The sequence below is a fragment of the Brachyhypopomus gauderio genome, chromosome 20 (genome assembly GCF_052324685.1).
Source record: "Brachyhypopomus gauderio isolate BG-103 chromosome 20, BGAUD_0.2, whole genome shotgun sequence".
Lineage (NCBI taxonomy): Eukaryota > Metazoa > Chordata > Actinopteri > Gymnotiformes > Hypopomidae > Brachyhypopomus > Brachyhypopomus gauderio.
This window is the reverse complement of record NC_135230.1, coordinates 14,225,148-14,247,946: the sequence shown is the minus strand read 5'-3', so window position 1 is coordinate 14,247,946 and position 22,799 is coordinate 14,225,148. Positions and strand designations below refer to the sequence as shown.

Here is a 22,799-nt window from a genome sequence, read left to right as displayed (position 1 = left end):
TCCAAAATTAGCAACTATACTTTTCTAGAACCCTCTAGTGGCAGGATGTATGTTTACTAGGACTGGAAAAAACATTTGTGTGTAGCTCTCGCTTTATGGCACCAAAAGTGTTGAATGTTGCACCGTTTCTTCGGGAACGGCAGGAGTATTTTGGTAGTACGTATGAGATCACAGATGTTGTCGGCGGAGCTATCATGGTACACGGCAGGGTGTAGGCCGAGGTGAGGCACTGTGCGCAGATTAGGTGGGGGTGGGTGGATGCGCTGTTGCTAAGTAACAGACGCTGCATAGAAGCTAAATGGAGACTCACCGGATTCTCACTGTTACTGAAACAAGTTGCTCTGGCTTCGACATAGACAGTGTCCGTCGCGTTTGGTTGTAGCATCTGAGGCGTCAACATAACAAATAAACTTTTTAAAAACTTGGCTATTTATTGATGTAAGACAATAAAAGGGGAAAAACTAAGAGGACCAGAAAAAAATATCATGCAGTCAGTGAATTCAATACTTGGTCAGGCATCTCATCGTGGTGCACATGCAATGCCACAGAATGAAACAGACAAATTATGATAACTTCAATTGCTGACTGAAGCTATTACAGTTAGTAACCAAACAAATATTCCAGATTATCAGCTACAGACATTAGAAAACACCTAAGAAGCTTTTACATGCTAAGCAGCAGATAAAACCGATCTGATGGACCTTATCCAGCTAAGGTGAAACCCCTTATTAATGGTCCTAACAAGGAGTAGAACCAGGCCACCATGTAAAAATCAGGTGGGATATTGTGTAAGAGACATGGAGACATCACTGCGACCATGCCAAAGGAGTTAAGAAGTGTAGCATCAGCTGACGGTTTCCGTTCAGTTTGGTTCAATCATACAATACAAGAGCAAACTCAAAACCTTATGTTATATAATAAATAATAATAGAATAAAAAAGATACTCTAGGGTTATTTCATCAAGTCCTCAAGATGTGACAGACTTTTTCTTATAACCCTCTGTACATTTTGTTCCCCAGCGGAGAAACAGCGTTCTCCACCACAGAGCACAGCGGTTCAGAAGAGGTGGTTTGGGGTTTGAGGGGCTCCAATCCTGAACTGGGCTGCAAGAGATTCATCCTCCCTACTAAAAGACTAGTGCAGTACAAGCAGAGCCAAAGGTTGTCAAGCCGTCAGTGGGCACAGAGCGCTGGCAGACGATGGCGGCCGAGGACATTAACATGCCAAAGACACACCGAGGACAAATAAAGCTGGACATTCTTTCCCATGATTCCGCTTCACTTGACGCAGGGGTTATAGCCGGTGGACATAAACTCACACGGGGACAGTCTTAACCCAGAGAACGCCAAAAGACAACAGATGGACGAAATAGGAAATTAAATTGGAAAACAAATGCAATTTTCAAATTTGTTATTATACAAATGCTGTATAATGAGCTTATGGAACATGAAACAAGGTTGAAACCAATGAGAAACAGGCAAATCTAGTCACCCTTTATCCTGACAAGCGATTTGCTCAATTATCCAGCCTAATCAAAACAGCTGGCGTAAAGGATGTAGTCTGGAGGAGCGAACCTCAGTTATGTAGCCAAGTAGCCAAACAATACGAGCTCAGGTCATCGCCACTCCTCCCTGCTTCATAAATCCTGGGGGAGTCATTTTTATTTAAAAAGTCTCAGTGAAAGGAAAGTTTTTAGTGACTGATCTCCAAATTCGAAAAAAAAAAACTTACCCATTTTGTTGAGTTTGCAAAGTCTGGGAAGCCGGCGCTCTAGAGAAGTGAGTGGAGGGGGTACGGCAGTCCTGCACAACGAGACAAAAGTGGCGTTGCAGTGTTGTGCCTACTGTCCCATCTTGGGTCACTTCAGTGACGTCATCGCTTGGGGGACCCACACGGGGCCCCTCATGCAAAGTCTGCACAAAAGGCTGGTGGGGGGTATTTTGTCATGGCATGCAAAGGGCTGTTTTTAAGTGTTTTTTTTCAACATACCATCATGTCGGCCTGACAGTTTGAAGGTATGAACTGGTTTGTGAGGTGCTACTCTGTTTGAAATCACGTTTGACACATAAAATGTAATGTTGCCTTTAAGAAAATTAAGTGAATGTCAATCGCAGCATGATCACTTATAACTCTGTGTACTTGTTCATTCATAGAGTAGGTACAGTGCTAGTTTGAAGTGCTTGAATACATGTTCTTTGTATTTGTTTAACGCATTCCCTCCAAATAACAAGGGGAAAAAACAAACATTTGCAAGGAGTTCAATACAACCTCCTTTATAAGCTAAAACACTCTGGACAAATTAAACACCACACTCAAAAGCTAAACACCACCCATATAGCCTGGAGCGAAGTGGACTTGGGTCCTGAACACACACGAGATTGTGCAGGGTTAGAATGGCTGCTCGGGGAGGGCCAGGGAATATAAATTGCCGGATACTCAGAGAAAAGCAGCCATGGCAACCAGAATCCGGACAGGCTGGGAACCCTTTTCAAGTTCAGGCTGTTTGGCACAAAGCCAACGGTTCCCCAAGTGGGTGAATGCAAAGAAGAGCCAAGCATCCCAAATCCTGCTGCCCATGGAACGAACGTCCCAACAGCTAAGGGCCTGCTCTTCTTTTCATGGTAACTTTGAGGCGGCCCAGTGGACAATACCAGTCTTATCTTATTTAATTTAACTTGCAAGTGCATTAGTTTAAGAAACTGCCAAACACCATTAATTTAGAAAAGTGCTTCACTTACCCTTTAAGTTTCAATAAAACTCAATATGTCGACTGACAGCTATATGCGATGGTTAATGGCTATGCGATGTTAGAAAAATTCATTATGCTTACCACAACACAAATGTCAAATGTTTTAATTTCAAACTAATGCATTTTATTAGAAAACACTTGCCATTCAAATATAAAAAGAACATCTTTGCCTTTTAAGATAACTGTGCTGACATTTTGTTCTAGCAAAGAACTAAAGCCACAAATAATGTGAAAAACAAAGGGTAACACTGACCCAGTTCGTGGAGACTGGTGCCCTGTAAGAGCTGTGATGCAATGCAAGGAGAATCTGCATAATTTATGGACTGGGGGGGGGGGTGTAGTTGGGAGTGTGATGAATAGCAAAATGTGAAATTCAAAAGGTAGCAGGGTGGGATTTATGCACAGAAGGAGGCCTAGCAAACTAACATGACTGATGGGAGAGGACAGACCGAACATTTATCACTGCACGACATTAATTAGATCTTGAACGGACGCATACCAGCAACAGCTACGTCTATTGGTAATGAGCAAAATAACTTTGATATCCAACAATGAAGAGGCACTGATTACCAAGACTTAAGATGACAGCTGCTGGAATAAAATATAACTGGCAGTTCACTGACTAGGAGACAATGCCTACAATGGCCACAGTACATCTTGAGAACAGCCAACTTGATGCAACACCGCAGCAACGTGTACTACACTTATGACGTCCTGGTTCAGCTTGTTCATGCGTTGCACAAAAGTCTGGTGCTTGGCCGAAGTGCTGGCTTGTTGCAAAACTCTCTGTACAGAGCCTCTGGCCACGCCCCCTCGGCTACAGACTTAACGGGATGACGGGCCAGTACTTGGGCTGCTTGCGGTCGCAGTTGCGGTCGAAGGTGAGCTGCATGGCCGTCTCCATGCCCTGGATGCGGGCGGCGTCCTCGCCGTACAGACGCTTCATCTCGGCGCTCCTCCTCTCGCCCGGCCGCTCGGCGGGGGGCAGGGCGCTGCGAGACGGTGCCCGGCGCAGGTCTTGGTCGGCGGGCACGTAGGCCTCCTGCCGCTCCTCCTCCAGCTGGTGCTGCCTCTCTGTGGAGGAAAAAATAAGACAGATGAATGCAAACAGGAAAATAGTGTCAGTGGTGCAAAGTGGCACTCACATGACGTCCCTACATGAATGATAGCAGAAAAAAATCGTCAGCAAATTTGATAAAGTTGTTAACATGTTAATGTTAACATTAACGACATGTTATTAGTCATGTTTTTTGCAACACATTCTGTAGACAGCTGCTACTACAAAACTGCATTTCAGAATGCTTGCTATGTAAACATAAAACCATTTTCTAGACAAAGTATAAACTTGTTAACAAGATGAGTAAGGAAATTAAGCGATCCTTCATGCATTTATGTGGCTGGCTACATAAAATCCGATTATTTTAAAAGTAAAAAAAAAACTTTTCATCCACTACTCTTCCATCACTTCTACATCCTCCTTGAGGTCTAATTAACAATTTAAACATCCCTATCCTTGAACACATATCCCCCCCCCCCCACCACCACCACCACCCCCACCCACTCACTCAGTTCCTCCCTGTGTCGCTCCGTCTGAGCAAAATACTGCCGCAGCTCGGTGGAGATGTCCATGTTACTGACGTCACACTCGATCTCGTCTTCCTCAGAGCTCTGTGACTCCTGGTTCTCTGCCTCGCTCTCGGAGTCATCCTCCTCCTCTTCCTCCCTGCCCCCCCTCCTCGCCTTCCCATGGCCTCTCCACACCCTCTCCCCAGTATATTGGTCTGCATTGCTGGATACCAACGCCGGTAACACAGGGTACGGTGTGGGGCCATAAGCTGCTCGAAAGGCCTTGCTGTATGCTCGCCTGTGCCTCTGATGCCAGCTCATGGCCAGCTGGTAATGTTGCCAGTAGCGGGCGTAGACTGGGTGGGCGTACCATGCATTCATCTCCCACTGGCTGGCCTGTTCAGGAAGGTACACTTGTGAGAACCATTTCATCCAGTGCACTACAATAAACTGCAGATGAAACTGTAGCTTGTGTCACAATCAACAACAAAATATTCTGGTCAAAATACCAATACCTTGACCAAAACAAACATAGTGTCAGCATTATATGCCTCACATCATCTAGCTGTATTTAAAGTTTGAAAACCAGAAACGACTTCATAATGGACTTTGTGCAGATGCGACAAAGCACAAGACAAATGTAACTTAGTATAGCTAACTACTCCCGCACATTACAGGATGCACCTCTTACTTCTGGGAAGCATCCACTGAAGAGTACATGTGTTACATTTGTCACTTTACCCAAGTCAAGCTACAACAATGAGCGAGAAACGAGAATTTGTTCTTACCATAATGCTGTGTTGCTTTTTAAAAAAATATTACATGTAACGTCAATAAACACAAAAAGTTACTTCTGTAAACAACATGGAGTAATATTTTTTGCCTAAATGAAATAACGTAACTTATTGTAAGACATTTCAGTAGCTACCGTATGGGCTTCCTATTCAAAGGAATTATGGGAAAATACCCGGCAAATGAAAAGACTTTTCGGTTAATTTCTAGGTTCGTGATTCTGGCAACCAAACAAAAATCTTTATTATCAGAGTCTCCTTGTAGAGTGTTGTAAAACATTTTATTATTTTCCTGTCGGTTTCATAATAGTATATTCCTGAAAAAAACGTTTTGTAAGGCTTTAATGCCACCTATCAGTCTGTTTTAATTATAACACCCTCAGACAGTACCATAAAACTCGTGCTCGGACACTCAACTAGTGTCGCACTGGTCTGCTTTGCTAATCGATCAATCAGTAAGTGGGACATTTGTGCAGGTAAATCGTTAAGTAGATCACATTATTTGTATGGGACTGTTTTTTTTAGCACAGACACAGAAATTTTATGTAGATCGTATGATCTAAATATCAGACATCTGATGGGGACACCAAGTCTGCTGTTCTGCGTGGAAGCTACTAGTGCAATACCTGAAGCTCAAAAGTGTGCAAAGTGTATAAAGTGCACAAGGTGCGCAAGGTGTGCACCTGATGACGAAGAGCACTAGTGACCCGACGAGTGGAAGATGGCGGAATATCTAGCGTCCATATTTGGTACAGAGAAAGACAAGTGAGTAAAACTGGTTAATTTTGTTTTATTAACGAGGGAGCGTGTTCAGTTATTGGGCTACGAGAAGTCTGACTATAAAATGAGCAGACAGTAAAACATTTCTTGGTGCAGGTTAACATGCTTTATAATGAGCCGCTAGTGTCCGGTATGACATAAGGACCGAAACGCCCCCTTGCAGTGTTTCTTTATTTGCGATAAACTATTTAACATTGACTATTGTTTTGGTAGCTTTTTTTTGTTGAGTTTTACCCAAAAAATGCTGCACACAGTAGTTATTAACCCAAATAACTAGCTATTTCGAAGCTTGATGTGCTTTTAATTTGCAATAGCAAAAAACCCACATTTCCTCTATAACTGAACTATGTTGCTAACGTACAGTGAAATAACCACTTTAAACTTGTAAATACTGGAGTGCATCTATGGAAACCTTCATTGCAAACACAAAATATCTCCACCGTGAACGGGCTAAAAGGAAACGTCTAGCAAGCTGCAAAACGCGAGGTATGGTTGTTTCACGGAAGGTGGATGGATCTCGCTAGTTTGACAACTCGATAGCTGGCTAGTTAAAGCAAGTTAGCTAACTGCGGCTCTTTGCATCCCATTTTCCTTTTTCCAGGGTAAATTGCTCCTTTTACTTTAAAATTGGAGCATGCCGGCATGGGGATCGGTGCTCTAGACTACACAATAAGCCCACTTTCAGCCAGGTAGGTTGTTTCCCTCCATGAGAAATGCCTTGTCAATGCTCTCCTAATCCCTACTTGAATGACAGTGGATTACAGCCAGATACACCCTCCAGATTACCCCCCCCCCCCCTTCACATTTGTCCAGATAGGTGCGTATTAAACCTGTCGCAGAATAAGATCTGTGTACAGTTTGATACGACGTGGTCTTTTGTATGGGAAGTACCTTTTTGTAAAATAAAAATAAAAAACATGTATTACATATCAAGTTTTTTTTTTTTAAGCAGTTTACTTTGTCAGTATATAGTAAATTGTTGATTGCACCTCGTTTTCTGTAGACCTGCTCCTCATTGGGTAAATTGTATAAAAGCCCAACAAACCTGTATTTATATGTGTAGTATGTAAATACATAAAGTACAACTATATCTTGTATGTGAAATGAGGACATGTACTGCTGACCTTGAACCAAACCAGTAAGTCTGCTTTTATAACTTTGATCAGTGAAAACTATGAGGTCTACTACTATAAACACCAGCCCTAGTGAAAAGGGTTTGAATGTTGTGTGCTGATTTATTTAGTGTTTTTCTTCAGAATAAACTGGGTTAAAACCAATTAATGCTAATTGGTAGCAGTCAATTAGCATTTATTCAGGGGAATTTATGTTTTTTTTTCCTTCAAAATATGAGTGTCACTCGATGAGAAATAGTCACTCTGATATTTTTTTTCTCTATTTTTCTGGTATGAGCCATCCTAATTCTGCTGTCTTCTCAGTGAATCTGTAACTTGTTTCAAATCGGATTCATACGATTTATGCATATCACGTTTCTCCTTTCCAGACCATCCTGATTCAAAACATCTACCGTAACCCACAGAACAGTGCTCAGACGGCTGACGCCTCCCGCTGTAAGTGCCCGCGGCTCCATCTGGGGTGTGGGGCTGCTTTTACCCCATAGAGTAACCCAGGGCCCTTGCTTCCTGCTGCAGCTGACCAAGAGGAGACTGCTGGAGCCACAGCACACCCACAAACACGCACAACGTCCTCTTCTGGCCTCCCCTCTGCTTCAGAGAGTATAGATGAGCCCAAGTGACTGATTAACTCATTTTACCTCTGTGCCGTTGCTGCATTGCATTAGTAATGGTGTAATGTGTTTAGATCTTTTACGGTGGCCGTGAGTTCATCACTGTTATTGTGTTGAGCTGCTTTGAAGCTGGAATCGTAGACAACGTGGAGCTAGGAATTAATGTTCTTTCTGTTATTTTGATAATCCTTCAGGCTCTAAAATTCTCCTAATAGCAAGTTTTCATATTTGTGTGCTTATAATAGAAAAAGCAATAGCGTGTAATACATATGAGCTCCTTCAGCAGTCCTTTAATATAGTTTGGAGTTATCCGTTTCCTTAAAGTAATAGTATGACTGTGTTATTATTATTGAACATCAGGACGTTTGAAAGGATAATCTAGTTTCAACTTCAAGGTGCTTTTGTGAGTAAGATGAAGGACATGCATACACACGAAACTCATACAGGATAAAGAGGACCACAACAAAAAGTGCTTTTCCTCTAGAGAACATGCCAAACAACACTGTGGGTTAGTACAGGACAGAGTCTGCAGGACTGTCATTATCTAGCAAACAGCCTTGTTGAAACCTCATGATGAAATGACTTGTGACTAGTGGTATGTCCTGATATTCCTCTGGGATGCTACATAGCGTATATTGTGTTGGACCTCAACCCATACATGAGCCGATCTAATAACTGGAATAACAGCATTCACCATTTAATCCTTGCACTGTTAACTTTGTTCCACTCAAGGGGCTTCGAACTGTGACAAAGCAGATTTTTGCCTGTATTGCAGTACTGTTCAAATCTTTACAGATTTTCACTGCCTATATGACAGTACTGTAGCTGAATGAAAAGCTTTTTTTGCTAGTCATAGTTTGCTTTACAAAAATGTACATTTTGTATTTCAGACCATTGCCCTCTTGAACATATACCGTAACCCTCAAAACTCTGCCCAGTCTGCTGATGCTTTACACTGTAAGTTGCCCCTCCACCTGCCTACAGGACCCCTCTGCCATTGATCCAGACACAGGATGTACAAGGCCCTCGCAGCTCCGACTGTGTTAATCTCCTCACAAGGGTTCATAGTGGCGTTGCTGTCTGACACAGGCTCTACTGAGTCTTCAGGCTTTCGTTTTAAACAGGAAGCGCTCAACGCATCACATACACTTTGGATTTTTGTTTCTTGTGTTGTGCTTTTATAACTCTTGGAGGATCTGTGAACACGGCTTACATGACTCACGTTTTGTTTTCTCTTCACAAACACCTTTACAACTGTAAACAACCATATTGTCTCTATTTAGACACCACAAATTTGACTTCTGGTGAATGTGCAATGTTGTCATTTGTCTTACTTTTTAAAAATTTTATTTTATCTACCAAATCATTTTGTCACTGGATAATAAGTGCTTATCTGGCTTGCATTTGTGCAGTAAAAGAATGTGTGCTTACTCAAGAACACCAGAGATGTACCCTTTTTTCCCTACACATTTCAGTTTGACATTTAATGTAAGGCAATTGTTTATTTTTTTCATGTTTTTTCCTTTCTTTCTGTTTCCAGGTGCTGTCAGCGATGTGGAGATGCAGGAGCATTACGATGAGTTTTTCGAGGTGAGTCCCGTACCCTCGACACAAAGCGCAGACCCGACCTGCACTCGTAGACCAGGGTTCCCCAGCTCACACTTAATCCACAAACAGCCTTTGAGGTATTGTTCGAATGTGAAACCAGCTTCTCCTGTGTATCCATTTTGCTGACCACGCATTGCCATTTTCTGTGCCTCTGTGGCTCAGTAAATCTCTGAGGAACAGGAGGAATATTTACTCCGAACGGCCACGCTGAGGACCACACTGATGGTTAAGTCAGAAGAGCCTTTAAAAAAAATCCTCAAAGGTGTATAACACGAGTATACTGTATTCGTGTAATGTTGATTGCACACAAACCACTTCACAAAACGTACCTGTTTAGTGAAGCTGAGTCTTTCGTCTTATCAGGAAGTTTTCACAGAGATGGAGGAGAAGTACGGAGAGGTAGAGGAGATGAATGTGTGTGATAATCTAGGAGATCACCTGGTGGGAAATGTTTATGTGAAGGTAAGTGCCCCACACACACACACACGACAGAAGTGTCCTGAGGACTAGTTCATAGACACTTATCTGTTGTTTGCAACGTGGTATACTGGCAGGAAGTCACGTTTACTGGGTGCGTTTTAAATTGCATTTGTCCTGCTGCCTCGTATTACGTGGCCACTGACTGTTTGAGGTTGTGGTCACTCAAGCAGAGAGGCTGGAGATGATGATTATTGAGCCTGTTGGTAAGTGGCTAGGGGTGCCATGTTGTTTAAATAGTGTGGTATAGGAGAGGGGAGGTGGAGCCCCCTGCTGGCAAGTTTAGTTGAGGAATTTAAAATGTGCTAAGGAAAGGCACAAGATGTTTTTGTTGGGAGATGCAGTGATGGAAGCGACTATGCCACCTACAGCAGTAGGGAGGAATGTGTTTGTGAACGGGAAGAGGAACACATGGTGCACAACACAACAGCAGCTGGACAGGAACATTTACGAGATTGAACTCTCACTTGGTGAGAGTTGTAGGCGATGACTATGTCATGTTAAACTCATGTTTGGAGCCACTTACGATGTCCTTCTAGATCTGTAAACCTTGGACAGTGGGGAGGTGAAGAACCTAGTTTTGAATTATGTGCAGTGGTTGAGGCACTGAAGCATATTTTAGTGGCGTGAAACTACAATTAGTTTGAAATGGGAACGATCTACATGGAGACAATCAGGTCTGAAGCAATGATCTGAAATAGCTGGGATTGGTCAGTAGCTTGCTAGTTGGGGAAAACTCAATGTCATGGGTGTACAACTTGCAAGCAAAATAGTGAAGACGTACAGAAAAATGTAGAGGTTTTTTTACACACACTGCAGTGACCAGTAAATGCTTGACTAAAGTTGAAGAATGAAGATCTTAAAATTTTTTTTTTATATTTAATATCTTTCATTCTCAAATTTGAATGGTAATTGTGGTAAATGCTACATTTAGGGTGTTTCTTGTCAAATGCTTGAATTTGGAGTTGCAGAATGCAAAAAAGCGTAAAAGGGAGTTCTACAGGGTAAAATTATGATCTATAAATGCGAAGTGATTTTACGAGCTCTAATGTGCCACCGATGCAGCTTTGTAAAATTAACTAACAGCTTCTAATTCAATTTAATGTTGACTCCTGATCACGGTGCTAGTAAAACCTGCTTTATTGCTGTACTGCTTTAAGGAGGTCTTTCGCCACTCAACCATGTCGATGTTTGTTTGAACAGTTCTGCCGTGAGGAGGACGCGGAGAAAGCAGTGATGGACCTGAACAACCGCTGGTTCAACAGTCAGCCCATCCATGCTGAGTTGTCCCCTGTGACTGACTTCAGAGAGGCCTGCTGCAGGCAGTATGAGATGGGGTCAGTCTTATTTCACACTCCCTCTCATTCCCTCTAAACCCATCATGTACAGATATTCCTTCGCTCAGAGTGCTGCTGGCTCACGTCACGGTCTACGCAGCTCCTGGGAATGGTGGAGCTCCATAGTCTCACGTGATTATTTAGCTGTAGGTGAAACATCGGCATGTTCCATCTTATGCTTGGCAGAAAGTCTTATGTTTGGCAAAGATGCTTCTGCTCGATCTGACCTGTAATGTGGGAAGAGATGCCAGCCGGTACCCTGTCTTCTATTCTGTCTTCACAGTTTGATTGTAGCCTTCCAGGAAGTTGTTCAAGTCACTCAAAAGATCAACTCTGGCATGTATGATTATGTGCAGTCTGCCAAGTGGAAAATCTGATGCAGAGTCCAGTGGCGTTCAAGCTAAATTGAGCAAATTTCTTATAGCGAAGTAACAACAGTACTGCAATAGGTGAAGATTTGTGAAGATTTGTGAAGATTATGAAGATTATGAAGATTTGTATATTACAAATTACTGATTGTGGGACAGTGTGAGAATTTAGGGTATTCTATGGGGTGGTTATAAGTGCTTTTTCAGTGATTCCTATTTATGGCTGTGATGTCTTACTGCAGTACCTTGTCTCTCCACAGGGAGTGCACTAGAGGCGGCTTCTGTAACTTCATGCACCTAAAGCCCATTTCTCGAGAGCTGAGGAGGGAACTGTATGGACGGCGAAGGAAAAGGTGGGGAAAAGACAACTATTATTGTGGTCATGCTTAAGCTTGGACATCAGTAAAGTGTAACCTTTTCAAAACCTTCAGGCACCGATCCCATTCGAGGTCTCGTGACCGGCGCTCTCGCTCACGTGACCGTGACCGTCGAGATCGTGAAAGGAGGAGATCAAGAGACCGTGAGCGTTCTGGAAGGTTCTGAGTCACCATGGGAATCCTTTTTGCTCCACCCCCTTGTTTCACCTCTTCATGCCAATTTACCAACATTTGTTAGAATCATTGGACTTTGTTGTAATCTACTGTCATCCATGTCTTTTTTTTTTTTTTTGACAGCCTGGTTTCTCAATAAAAAACATTGTTAATAATTCCTTATTTGTTTGACTTTTTAAAGTTATTTACTCGGAAATCAATAAGCTATCTAGTGGATGTGGTTTTGGTTGCATTTGTTAGTTGCAAATTCCAGTCACCATAACTTGCAAATTGACCTGGAAGAAATGTATTGCAAATTAGAAACTTGATATTTTTGTAGGTGCACTGCATTCTATTCTACTTTCCCCTGCCCATTTCTTCCTGTCTATTGATGGCTCTGGCTTTTACAGTTAAATTGAGGGAAAAGCATTTTGGGAATATTTAGGCACAACATACACTAAACATACACTACACTCTAAATTCTGGTCTGACCTGTTAGTGATTTGGACATTTAAAAAACCCCTACCAGCAACCTGCCAGTGGCTTTTTATATAGGTGGTGGCCGTAGGAGCTGAAATGTAGCTGATTGGCTGAAATATTTTTTCCAGCTCTTGCGTCATTGTGTAGTTTTTGTAATCAATTCTAAGGTTTCTGTGTATGATTTGAAATGTTAAGAGCGAATTCTTTAAAGCAACTAAATTTCTCTTTACGTCTTGCATAGTCTGACTTTAGGCCTTTACTGGCTTGTTGCCGAAAATGTATCCGTCCAGCGTCTCGCATCTATTTATAGTGTGAAGTTAAGCAAAACCTTTACACTTTTTATATGTTGAATAAGCTACTTCAAGTAGCAAATACGTTTTTTACCCAATTGCGTGAAGTCTTACATGTGGGCGGACTTGTTACGTAATTAGACGCCCTCGCTCTATCCAATCACAACGCGCACACAAACGTGGGACATTCGCAAATGCAAATCTGCTCCCATTTAAATGACGTGTCTCGTCGATAGTTTGATTGCTTGGTGAAACTTTTCAATTGGACCGAACGTTCACATTTTAAAATCACTGTCTCTGACTCAAACACCAATAAGCCTACAAAGGTAAGTCACCTTTTCCTACCTTGTATCACTAAACATATTTAAGGAATTGAGTATTTCATACGTGCATACCATAGCAACACTCCACGTTACTGGAAAGCGGCTTATGAAGAACAATATTATGTAGTCTGGAAACCATTTATTAGTTGGCAGTGAATTGCCTGTCGCGTATGTGAATTGAAACAAAGAGTAAACTAGTAGAGAAACTGCAATGTATCAGTCATCAGCTTGCTTGTAAGGTGTAGGTCTGCACGACCTGTTACTTGCGAGATTTACATACTCTACACTGTTCTTACATTGTATTAAATAGGTTATTGCAACACGTGTCTGGATATTACGCTGATCGACTATATAGTGCGAGTTATTTTCTTTTCGGAATGATTTAATGCGTTATTATATTGGCATACATAGCTTTGAATAAAGAAATTTACGTGGCATTTTCACATTTGAAAGAATAATTCGGGTTGAATATTCTCTTGTTGGAACGCACATGGCCTTCCAACTCCTCTTCCAGCACGAACCCCCGGGTCCTAAACACCCTTGGACTGTAGCTGCAACATGAAACGTTTTTGGTTGGATGCTCGCAGTCTTCTAAATCAAGGCCTGCCCTTCCCACCCGCCCCTAAACCTCTGGACCGGAACTGCGTCTCTGTTTTGAAATTCTTCCCTGTGTCTGTGCCTGTTTCAGTACAGTAAATAACCTACTGAATTGCAGTCATGACGGTCAAACTGGTGGATTACAGGCTGTGTTTGACCAGTCAATGTTGACAGGTAGAAAAAATAGCCGTGGCTGTAATGTCAGTATGAAGAAATCCCGTACGACTATATTTAACTAAGACATTATCAATGTGTTTATTGAAAGACATTTGGACGCACACTTTAGAGTGGTTTAGTCTGGGAGTCACATTTGACAGCACCTTCCTTGTTTATCACAGTCATGGAGGGAGTTCAGATGTGAGAGGTTTCCCAGGAATCGGTCGATGATTAACTCACATCAAGTGGAAGTGTTCTTAGTGCAGTCACCAATCACTCCCTTTCTGGCAGCTTGCGTCTTACTCATTTGGCCAAGTTCAGAGTTCCACAAAAATGGGAATGAGACACACACACACACACACACACACACACATACACAAAGGAAGGCAAAGGCAGGGTTGTGAGTCTCACCACCAGCGTCACCACAGTGCTACTCTAGATCCACTACAGTTGACTGGCGTAGATCTAGCAGGATCTGAAATTTCAAGAAGTGACTTGTGGCAAAGGTGGCATCATCTGGCCGTATGGTCGTAGGACTGGTGATGAAAGAATACACTTGATAAAATAACCACAAGGATCAAGGTTCATATTTTTTTACCTTTTGAAATTAAGTAGCCTATGACTGCAGAGCTCTGAGTCAACAAAGCACACAGTGTTCTCTATACCACAAGCCTTACACTCTGTGCCAACTTCAAGCTACCAGAAACACACAGTAATGCATATAATACAAGCCATGTGAAGTGTTTAATATCAGAGGACTTATGAGTATCAAGACAACCTGTGACTTTAGTATGGTAGTAGCCCATATTTCTAAAGATTGTATGTTAAGGTGTTGAAGACGTTTGTACTTAAGACATTTTTACTTTTATCCAACTTTCTACCTCTTACCCAATGTTGGAGAACTTGAAGTGCCTAGTACCTTTTAGTCAGATGTTAATTAAACATTTATTAGAAGTGGCCCCACACTTTATCTCTGTTCAATGAAGAATGCCGTCAGTACGGGGAAACTCTGAGAAAGACCAACTGGCCGACAGTGTGGACGGAGCAGTCCAACTGAACATGGAGAAAGAGGCGATTGAGAGGAAATGGATCCGTCCTGACCTCCCCAGCAGATGCACCTGGAGCCTGGGGGTCCCACCCACTGATTCCCCCCACTCACATTCTTTCCAGTGAGTGGTAACAGGTTCTTGGCATTTTTTATGTCGTATTACAGACGAGGGTCTGGCAATTTTCACATTTGTCCAACGAGTGCTTAAACAACTTTTCTCCACCGTTGAAGGCCGAGTATTCCGAGCATCCTGCCCAACATCCTGGGACAGATCGGACACACCCCACTGGTCCGCATCAACAAGATCACCAAGATCTTCGGCCTCAAGTGTGAGCTGCGTGAGTATGAAATCCATACTGCTATTCACCATTATAATGTTTGAATGTAAACATTATAAATGGTAGTGTAAATAGTTTAACAATTTTTTTTGTTATAAAATGTAAACTTAAAAAATATATAGCCAAGGTATTAGATTTTTAAATAATTGATCAGACATTACTGATTTGTGTGTGTATGTGTGTGTGTATTCAGTGGTGAAGTGTGAGTTCTTTAATGCCGGTGGCAGTGTGAAAGACAGAATCAGTCTGCGGATGGTGGAGGATGCAGAACGAGCAGGTGTCCTCAAACCTGGAGACACAATCATAGAGCCCACGTCTGGAAACACTGGTAATCATCACTGTGTGTGTGTGTGTGTGTGTGTGTGTGTGTGTGTGTGTGTGTGTGTGTGTGTGTGTGTGTGTGTGTGTGTGTGTGTGTGTGTGTGTGTGTGTGTGTGTGTGTGTGTGCGTGTGTGTGTGTGTGTTGGGATGTGATGGTTCAACTTTAACTCTATCTTAGGCATTGGCCTTGCTCTCGCTGCTGCTGTGAAGGGTTACCGCTGCATCATTGTCATGCCTGAGAAGATGAGCATGGAGAAGGTAGAAAGTTAGAATCAGTTATTACTATTGAATGACGTCACAGCCCGTGTAATGACATAGTGGTATGGAAATGGAACAAGGATCAAGTATTTCATGTATGTAGGTGGACGTGTTGAGAGCTCTGGGTGCTGAGATTGTCCGGACTCCCACCAGTGCTCGTTTTGATTCACCTGAGTCCCATGTGGGCGTGGCCTGGCGCCTGAAGAATGAGATTCCCAACTCGCACATCCTGGACCAGTACCGTAATCCCAGCAACCCACTGGCTCACTACGACACCACTGCAGAGGAGATACTGGAACAATGTGATGGTTCGTTTTCTCTCTCTGTCTCTCTCTCTCTCTCAATTTATTCTGTATCCTTCTTAATGGACTCTCTGCACCAGCCATACTGACTGACGTCCTTCATCACCTTATGGATTTATTCAAGTTCTCCACTAACCTTAAGTGGTAGGAGTTCTCTTTTGTTCTACACATGCGTAAGGCCACTGTATCTTGGCAGGGAAAGTGGACATGCTGGTAGCAGGAGCTGGGACAGGTGGCACCATCTCTGGCATCGCCCGCAAGATGAAGGAGAAATGCCCCAATGTTCAGGTGAAGACCATGTCTCGATGTGATTCCTTCCAATCATTTAAACTTAAATTTTTTTCACAGATTCTATGTACTCTATATCATGCATGTAATATGGAAGAGATAGAAATAATACCTGTTCATATGTCATGTCTGAAAATAGCACCAAAGTAAAAGACAAGGACCGTGAATGTTGAATCACTGATACCTGCAACTGAGCGAATGCTGGTCTGCTTCTGCCCCTGTGATGTGGCATGCTAAATAATGCTAAACCACACAATGCTAATGATCTACACTGAAGGGAGGAGCTTGGTGGTGTGAATATTATAACGTTGTTCATCAGATCGTCGGCGTGGACCCTGAAGGTTCCATCCTGGCCGAGCCTGAGGAGCTCAACCGTACGGAGAAGACGCAGTACGAGGTGGAGGGCATAGGCTATGACTTCATCCCCACTGTACTCGACAGATCGGTGAGCAGACATAAGTTCCAAACAGTGGATGTCAGGGCTGACTCAGGTGCCACTCCTCCGGCTACCACAGGAGGGGGCTCACGAGTCAGTACCAGGCGGAGTAAGCGCAATCAGCAGTGATCCGTCACACCTGTGACCCTTGTTATTTAAGGAGGTTGGTTGTGATGGATCACAGCTGAATCGTTGTGGTCATGCTGTTGCGCTTTCAGCACTTCTCTGCTCTCTCTGTCAGTTTGCTCAGTTACAAGGTGTCTCGCCACCTTCCTCTCTCTTGGTCTTTCTCTTGCTACTCTATCACTTATTCGAGTCCCTATCGCCTGTGCCGCTCTCTGTGTAACGTCTACTCCGCCCCAACCTATGTGAGGTCTTCATGTTTCCCTTAGTTTTGTTTTTGATTGAATTTCCGTAGCGTTCCTCTGTCACGCCCCTTGATCCCGCCGCCCATTATTAGTCCTGATAAGCTGTTTACGCTTAACTCCTTGATGTGTTTGGTTTATATTCTTGTGTGCCCAGTCCTTCCTTGTGAGTCAATTTGGTTAATTCACTGTTGCGAGAGTTTGTGTTCTGTTCCCTGTGTTTGTTATCGGATCTGCCCTTGGTTTTTCTCCAAGGCTTGGTTGATCGTTGTATGTTCAGCATTTGGTCTATTCTGTTATATCTGTTCCTAATTGTTTCCTTGACCATCATATGTTTAGTTTTTGTGCTCTTTATTGAGTCTTCTCGTTATTGTCTCCTGATCGTTCGTTAGTAAGGTTAGTTACATTCGCCAGGTCTGTTTTGCGTTAGTCCAGTTAATTATATTTCCAATTTGAATGCGTTTGTTTGTTTACTGTTTGTGTGATAACCCGTTCTTCTTTTGTGTATTCTCTGTCGTGTCTGAGAGGTATTAGTTAATGAGTCTTTTGTGCTACCATTCAACTCAGGAGTTTATCATTGCATTGGCATTGTTTCGTTGTCTGGAAACTCCATGTGTGTATGTATGTAAATGTAATGCCTCGCCGTTCAAGAGCGATTCGAGCTGATCTGGTTAGGAGACAGAACGTAACTCCTGCTCCTTCCAATAAACCTGACTCTCAGCAGCATTTGTGTCCTTCTCATAGTTCTCGTTCATTACACTCTGGCCCATCTCAAGTTTTCCCCTATCTGTTATACTTCCTATCAGTTATACTTTTTCTTTGGGAAGGGTTTTTTGTTTGTCGTGGCATTTGCCTGCTGCCAGTTACTTCCCCTGTCATCCTTAGTTCTGTTTTACGCGTTGAGTTTTCCGCATCTTTTGAGTCACCTTTATTGTTTTCTCCCGTCTCTCTACGGTCGCTTTTCATGCATTGAGTTTTTCCGTGTTTTGTGTCCACTTTCCTCTTGAGTTATTTCGGGTTGAGTATTTCTTTGTGCGTTGAGTATTCCGCGTTATTGTGTTTGTGGTTATTTTGCTGTGTGCGTGCTTCTCTCTTTCACTGACTGTTGGATCGGCCATTTACTGTTGTCAGTGTGAGCCAGCACTTGAGTCCACCTCTCTCTCTGTTTTTACACGCGGTGTCTACACTCCCGTACTCACTGCGTTACAATGGAATTGCGGATGGGATTGTGCCAAACACTGTGGTCTTCATTCATATATTTATTTAAAATATATGCTACAGAACTAGTATCGCCACTAGATGTCGGTGCTCGTTCAGAATTTAGTCTATTAGCCAGTCTGTCTATTAAACTGTGGCCAGTACCATCTGGGCTGTTGTGTAAAATGTATTTATCTCTTCTCCATATAAATTTTCCTTTACATTTTCCATTTGCATTTAAGAAGATGTTAAAAAGAATTTCCGGTCCTAAAATGGCAACATTCCATTGGAAAGTTCTGGTAAACAAACAGCACCGATACATACAACACACGGTTAGAAACACTTCGTAGTCCATTCCACAGGGCCTATAGCCCAATATACAGCCATTCTCAATCTGCCTTAGCTAAGCATCAACCTCACTCTGTTTCTGGTCACAGGACTGCTGTTGGCTGAATATCTTTGGTGGTACTCTCAAACCCAAGAGTGACACATGGATAAAGTCTAGAAGCTGACCAATGATATGTAGAGTAGAGGAAGGCCGTTGAATTACACATACCCGTATATGGGTTACAAGCTAAAACTGTATAAAACAACCCTGTAAAACGTGCATACCCTGTACAGTGGTTAGTGTAGAGGTAAGGTAGATGTTTCCAATGAAGTGACCAACGTGTGCCTAAAAATCGTGTATGTTTTTTCTTGTAAGGTGGTGGACCGTTGGTACAAGGCCAGTGATGACGAGGCTTTTGCCATGGGCCGCATGCTCATCAGAGAGGAAGGGCTGCTGTGTGGTATGGCAAACTGGAATCATTTGCACTACATTTCTCATTCTGCTATAGCTATGCTAGCATAGCACACTGTGGATGGAAGGTGAAGTTTAGACTTTTGTGTTTAGACTAATGTGATTTGTGTTTACTCTAGATATATGTTCCACAAAGCAAATTCAACTAAATATCTCATCTTCATCTTCTTACTTTTTACCTCAGTTTCTGATTTCAATATTTTACTTAAAGGTCACTGCCTCGCTTCGGTGTCCATTTCTCACATCAGTCTCCATTTCTCACTTCAGTCTAAACTTCTTGTCTGGTAGGTGGCAGCTCGGGCACAGCTATGGCGGCAGCGGTGAAGGTGGCCAAAGAGTTAAAGGAGGGTCAGCGCTGTGTGGTCATCCTCCCGGACTCCATCCGCAACTACATGTGAGGAGCGTTTGGCCAGGAGTCTGGGAGAAGCCTGGGGGAGGGGCTGAGGGGGAAGGCGGGGCTTAGTTAAGGGAGGAGGGTGTTGCAAATTCCAAAACTGTGTGTCCCAAAGTAGCTTGTAAACATTGATGCCTTAGTTATGTTTGAGTCAGTGTGCCCAGATCACATTTCTTTGGTTCTGATCTTGTAAGTGTAACATCCATTATCTGTACTGCTTAATCTCACTAGTCAGGTAGGCAGTTTGTCACATGGCCCAACACACACTCACACCCTACAGTCAATTTAGAGTGACCAATCAACCTAACATACATGTGTTTGGACTTTGGGAGGAAACCAGAGAGTACGTGGACAAAACCCATGCAGGTGCAGGAAGAACATGTAAATTCCACACAGAACAGACCGAGAATCGAACCCAGTCCACCTTGCTGTGATGTGACAGCACTAACCACCACACCACCACGCCACCCTAAATGTAACATTTCTTCTTCTTTTGCAGGTCCAAGTTCTTGAATGACAAGTGGATGTTCCAAAAAGGTTTTCTCACAGAAGAAGACTTCATGGTTAGAAAGCCCTGGTGAGGACTCTTCATACGAAGTGGTCACTGTATATACAGGCAGGCCATATGTAATTCAGGAGTTACACAGTTTCAATTATGTACGTGCGTGTGTGCGTGTCAGTGTGTGTGAGCACACAGTTGCAATTATGCTTTGCAGTTTAGTTTATTCTCTCTCTCTCTCTCTCTCTCTCTCTCTCTCTCTCTCTCTCTCTCTCTCTCTCTCTCTCTCTCTCTCTCAGGTGGTGGAATCTTAGGTTACAGAGTTTGAACCTCTCTGCTCCTCTCACCGTGTTGCCTACAGTCACCTGTCAAAAAACGATTAAAGTCCTGAAGGAGAAGGGCTTCGACCAGGCCCCAGTGGTTGATGAGGCCGGGTGGGTCTCTCTCTCTCCCTCTCTCTCACTCACTAATGTTAAAATGCTACAAGCCTTCCCCATTATGATGTGTAATGTATGGGGGTGTAACGAACAGAAAAACGAAAACAAACAAAATCTTTAGTCTCATGCAATTAAAAGAAATCAGAATTATAGAGTTATAAACATGTATGTATTGTAAACAATATGTAGCTTTACCATATATTAAATAACCAAATGAAATCACTGCTTCATTTCCGAGGCATAAATAAAAAACTGTGCAAATATTAAACAGTATTTTTTATTCCCCTGCAATTAAAAGTAAATTCAAGGAACAAAGGTTTATAATGATCAAAGTGCTATTGTACAGTTTCAATATAGGTTAAATTCGACCTTCACAATACGCATTGTGTCATTATCCATCGTTACACCCCTAGCAATGTTTTTTTTTTTTTTTTTTATGTAGTCACAAGCAGATACATGTTTTGGTAGCTTCATCAATTACTCACATAATTGAATTACTGTTTTAACTAGATAACAGAGTAAAATATTTGTAGTTTCATTTTACTGGGCTTTAGGATCAGTGTGTATTTTCTAATCTTTTTTTTAAGGTTGATTCTTGGTATGGTAACATTGGGGAACATGCTAGCCTCAGTGCTTGCTGGAAAGGTCATGCCCTCTGACCCTGTGAGCAAAGTGCTCTACAAGCAGTTCAAGCAGGTGAGCAGCATGTCCTTCCGTTCGGCAACGATGTTCTGCTGGCCGAAGCACAATGCTACACTTATCCTTGATACACTGTAAAAAATCCTTCAGATTCATTTGACTGACAACCTGGGGAAGCTCTCCCGGATCCTGGAGACGGATCACTTTGCCCTGGTGGTGCACGAGCAGATTCAGTGTGAGCACTCACTCTCATACAAAGCTTCCTACATTTGCTTCAGCTCTTATTTCAAGAACATGGGTGACATAAGGTTGTCATTTTCACAGATGAACACATTAGTTCAAGGGTCAGCATTCTGCTACTTAGAAGCAGCCGTTTGTTTGGATTCAATGTGCCATCAAGCTACAATTAGAGTTGTGTTTGTTGGTTTCTCCACAATGTTCTTACATAAAGACGTCATGAGGATACCATCTTGCTCATTTAAACAAACGTTCCTTATTCAAGTAAACACAGTAATGTGTTCTGTTAGTCATACTCTGTTAGTCATACTCTTCATCCATTCAGTTATCAATGTTTGTCAATTTGGTCCTGCAAGTAACCAGCTACTTCCATTAATTTCCTCCCCTGTTATAGAGTAATGGGTCACGGGGGCATCAGTCTAAGCAAACCAGCTTTGTGTTTACATCTTTTTTTTTTTGTTGGTGTTTTTGCTTTTGCTCTTTCTGTTTTGTATTTTCCCTCCATATCAACTTGTGTATATATTTAAACTTTAGTAATTTAATACCTTAAACATTAAAATTAGCTGGACAGCTAATGATGCTAATAATCTCATTCCGAACAGTGCTCTGCTAATATTGACCCATTTTTACATTTAATATTTTTGTCCCATGTTCCTCCTTTCAGATTTGACGGACGGGTCCATCAGCCTGAAGCAGATGGTGTTTGGAGTCGTAACAGCTATTGATCTACTCAACTTTGTTACTGCCCGTGAGAGACGAGAGAGATCGGTGTCTGAATGCACAGATGAGCTTTAATTGGTCATTTCTTTTTAGCATTTCTCATCAGTAAACCAATAATAATGTCTGACCATGAATGGCTCACCTCTATTGTTTTGGTGGCCATGAGTCAAATGTTGCTATGAACTGAGCATGTAAATATACAGACATTCTGTAGTGGAAGATTTTCTTCTTGCAATGTTTGGTAATGTACATGGTGAATAAGGTTAATGTAACAATGTTGCAGTTGTATTTATGACCAGGGCTCATTCTGAGGTGTGAAATGAGGGCCATCAGCCCAGTGGTAAAAATATCCGTCTCCCTTCTTAAACCGCCATCCCCATTTGCCTCACATTTTGATCAGATTTGTTGTATTTTAAATAATATTTAAACTAATTTTCGATTTAATTTAAATGAATTATTCAAACATTTAGAATGTACAAATGCGTGGTGCCCCATTGACTGTTCTTATGGTGAAACACCATAGTCTGCCTTACTTTGTCTATGTGATGTTTTACACTCCTCTGTGGCTGTTCAGTCAAACATCTTCATTCACAAATTTGGCATGGAAGGATTTTACTAGAGGTGTTGAAAGAAAACTCGATAAAATACAATAAAATAATGTATGTTTGGTCTCTTGTTGGTAAGACTAATTATTCTTAGTAGTAGTTTAATTCCTTTTCAGATT

The 22,799-nt window shown here is 42.3% G+C and overlaps 4 protein-coding genes across 9 annotated transcripts in view; 2 read left to right on the top strand and 2 right to left on the bottom strand.

Annotated features, from left to right (window-relative positions):
* Nucleotides 1–1,888, bottom strand: part of gpm6ba (glycoprotein M6Ba) — a 31,664-nt gene extending 29,776 nt beyond the window's left edge. The window contains exon 1 of the mRNA XM_076982934.1: nt 1,733–1,888. Within this exon, the coding sequence (XP_076839049.1) occupies nt 1,733–1,736 (4 nt within the window). The 5' untranslated portion in view covers nt 1,737–1,888. The remainder of the gene's footprint in view (nt 1–1,732) is intronic.
* Nucleotides 1,889–2,838: 950 nt separating this feature from the next.
* gemin8 (gem (nuclear organelle) associated protein 8) lies at nt 2,839–5,277 on the bottom strand. The gene is made up of 3 exons (XM_076982490.1): nt 5,105–5,277; nt 4,316–4,712; nt 2,839–3,824 (listed from the first exon to the last, which is right to left on the bottom strand). The coding sequence occupies exons 1-3, from the start codon at nt 5,105–5,107 to the stop codon at nt 3,568–3,570; spliced, it is 657 nt and encodes a 218-aa protein (XP_076838605.1). The 5' UTR covers nt 5,108–5,277; the 3' UTR covers nt 2,839–3,567.
* A 147-nt stretch (nt 5,278–5,424) lies between these two features.
* LOC143484047 (splicing factor U2AF 35 kDa subunit-like) lies at nt 5,425–12,128 on the top strand. 6 transcript variants are annotated; one of them, XM_076982494.1, is made up of 10 exons: nt 5,851–5,872; nt 6,251–6,373; nt 6,489–6,576; nt 7,389–7,455; nt 8,522–8,588; nt 9,172–9,221; nt 9,603–9,701; nt 10,920–11,053; nt 11,682–11,774; nt 11,853–12,126. In XM_076982494.1, the coding sequence occupies exons 6-10, from the start codon at nt 9,192–9,194 to the stop codon at nt 11,962–11,964; spliced, it is 468 nt and encodes a 155-aa protein (XP_076838609.1). In that variant the 5' UTR covers nt 5,851–5,872; nt 6,251–6,373; nt 6,489–6,576; nt 7,389–7,455; nt 8,522–8,588; nt 9,172–9,191; the 3' UTR covers nt 11,965–12,126. The 6 variants fall into 6 exon arrangements, with proteins under 6 accessions (XP_076838610.1, XP_076838611.1, XP_076838607.1 ...); XM_076982495.1 differs by lacking the exons at nt 6,251–6,373; nt 7,389–7,455 and having other exon boundaries at nt 5,425–5,872; nt 11,853–12,128; XM_076982496.1 differs by lacking the exons at nt 6,251–6,373; nt 8,522–8,588 and having other exon boundaries at nt 5,433–5,872; nt 11,853–12,128.
* A 782-nt stretch (nt 12,129–12,910) lies between these two features.
* Nucleotides 12,911–22,728, top strand: LOC143484329 (cystathionine beta-synthase-like). The gene is made up of 15 exons (XM_076983012.1): nt 12,911–13,047; nt 14,784–14,966; nt 15,077–15,183; nt 15,377–15,511; nt 15,683–15,762; nt 15,866–16,070; nt 16,261–16,352; nt 16,672–16,797; nt 19,054–19,138; nt 19,438–19,543; nt 20,043–20,120; nt 20,342–20,476; nt 21,067–21,175; nt 21,269–21,353; nt 22,020–22,728. Exons 2-15 carry the CDS (start codon nt 14,785–14,787, stop codon nt 22,148–22,150), a joined length of 1,656 nt encoding a protein of 551 aa, XP_076839127.1. The 5' UTR covers nt 12,911–13,047; nt 14,784; the 3' UTR covers nt 22,151–22,728.
* Nucleotides 22,729–22,799: the final 71 nt, after the last annotated feature.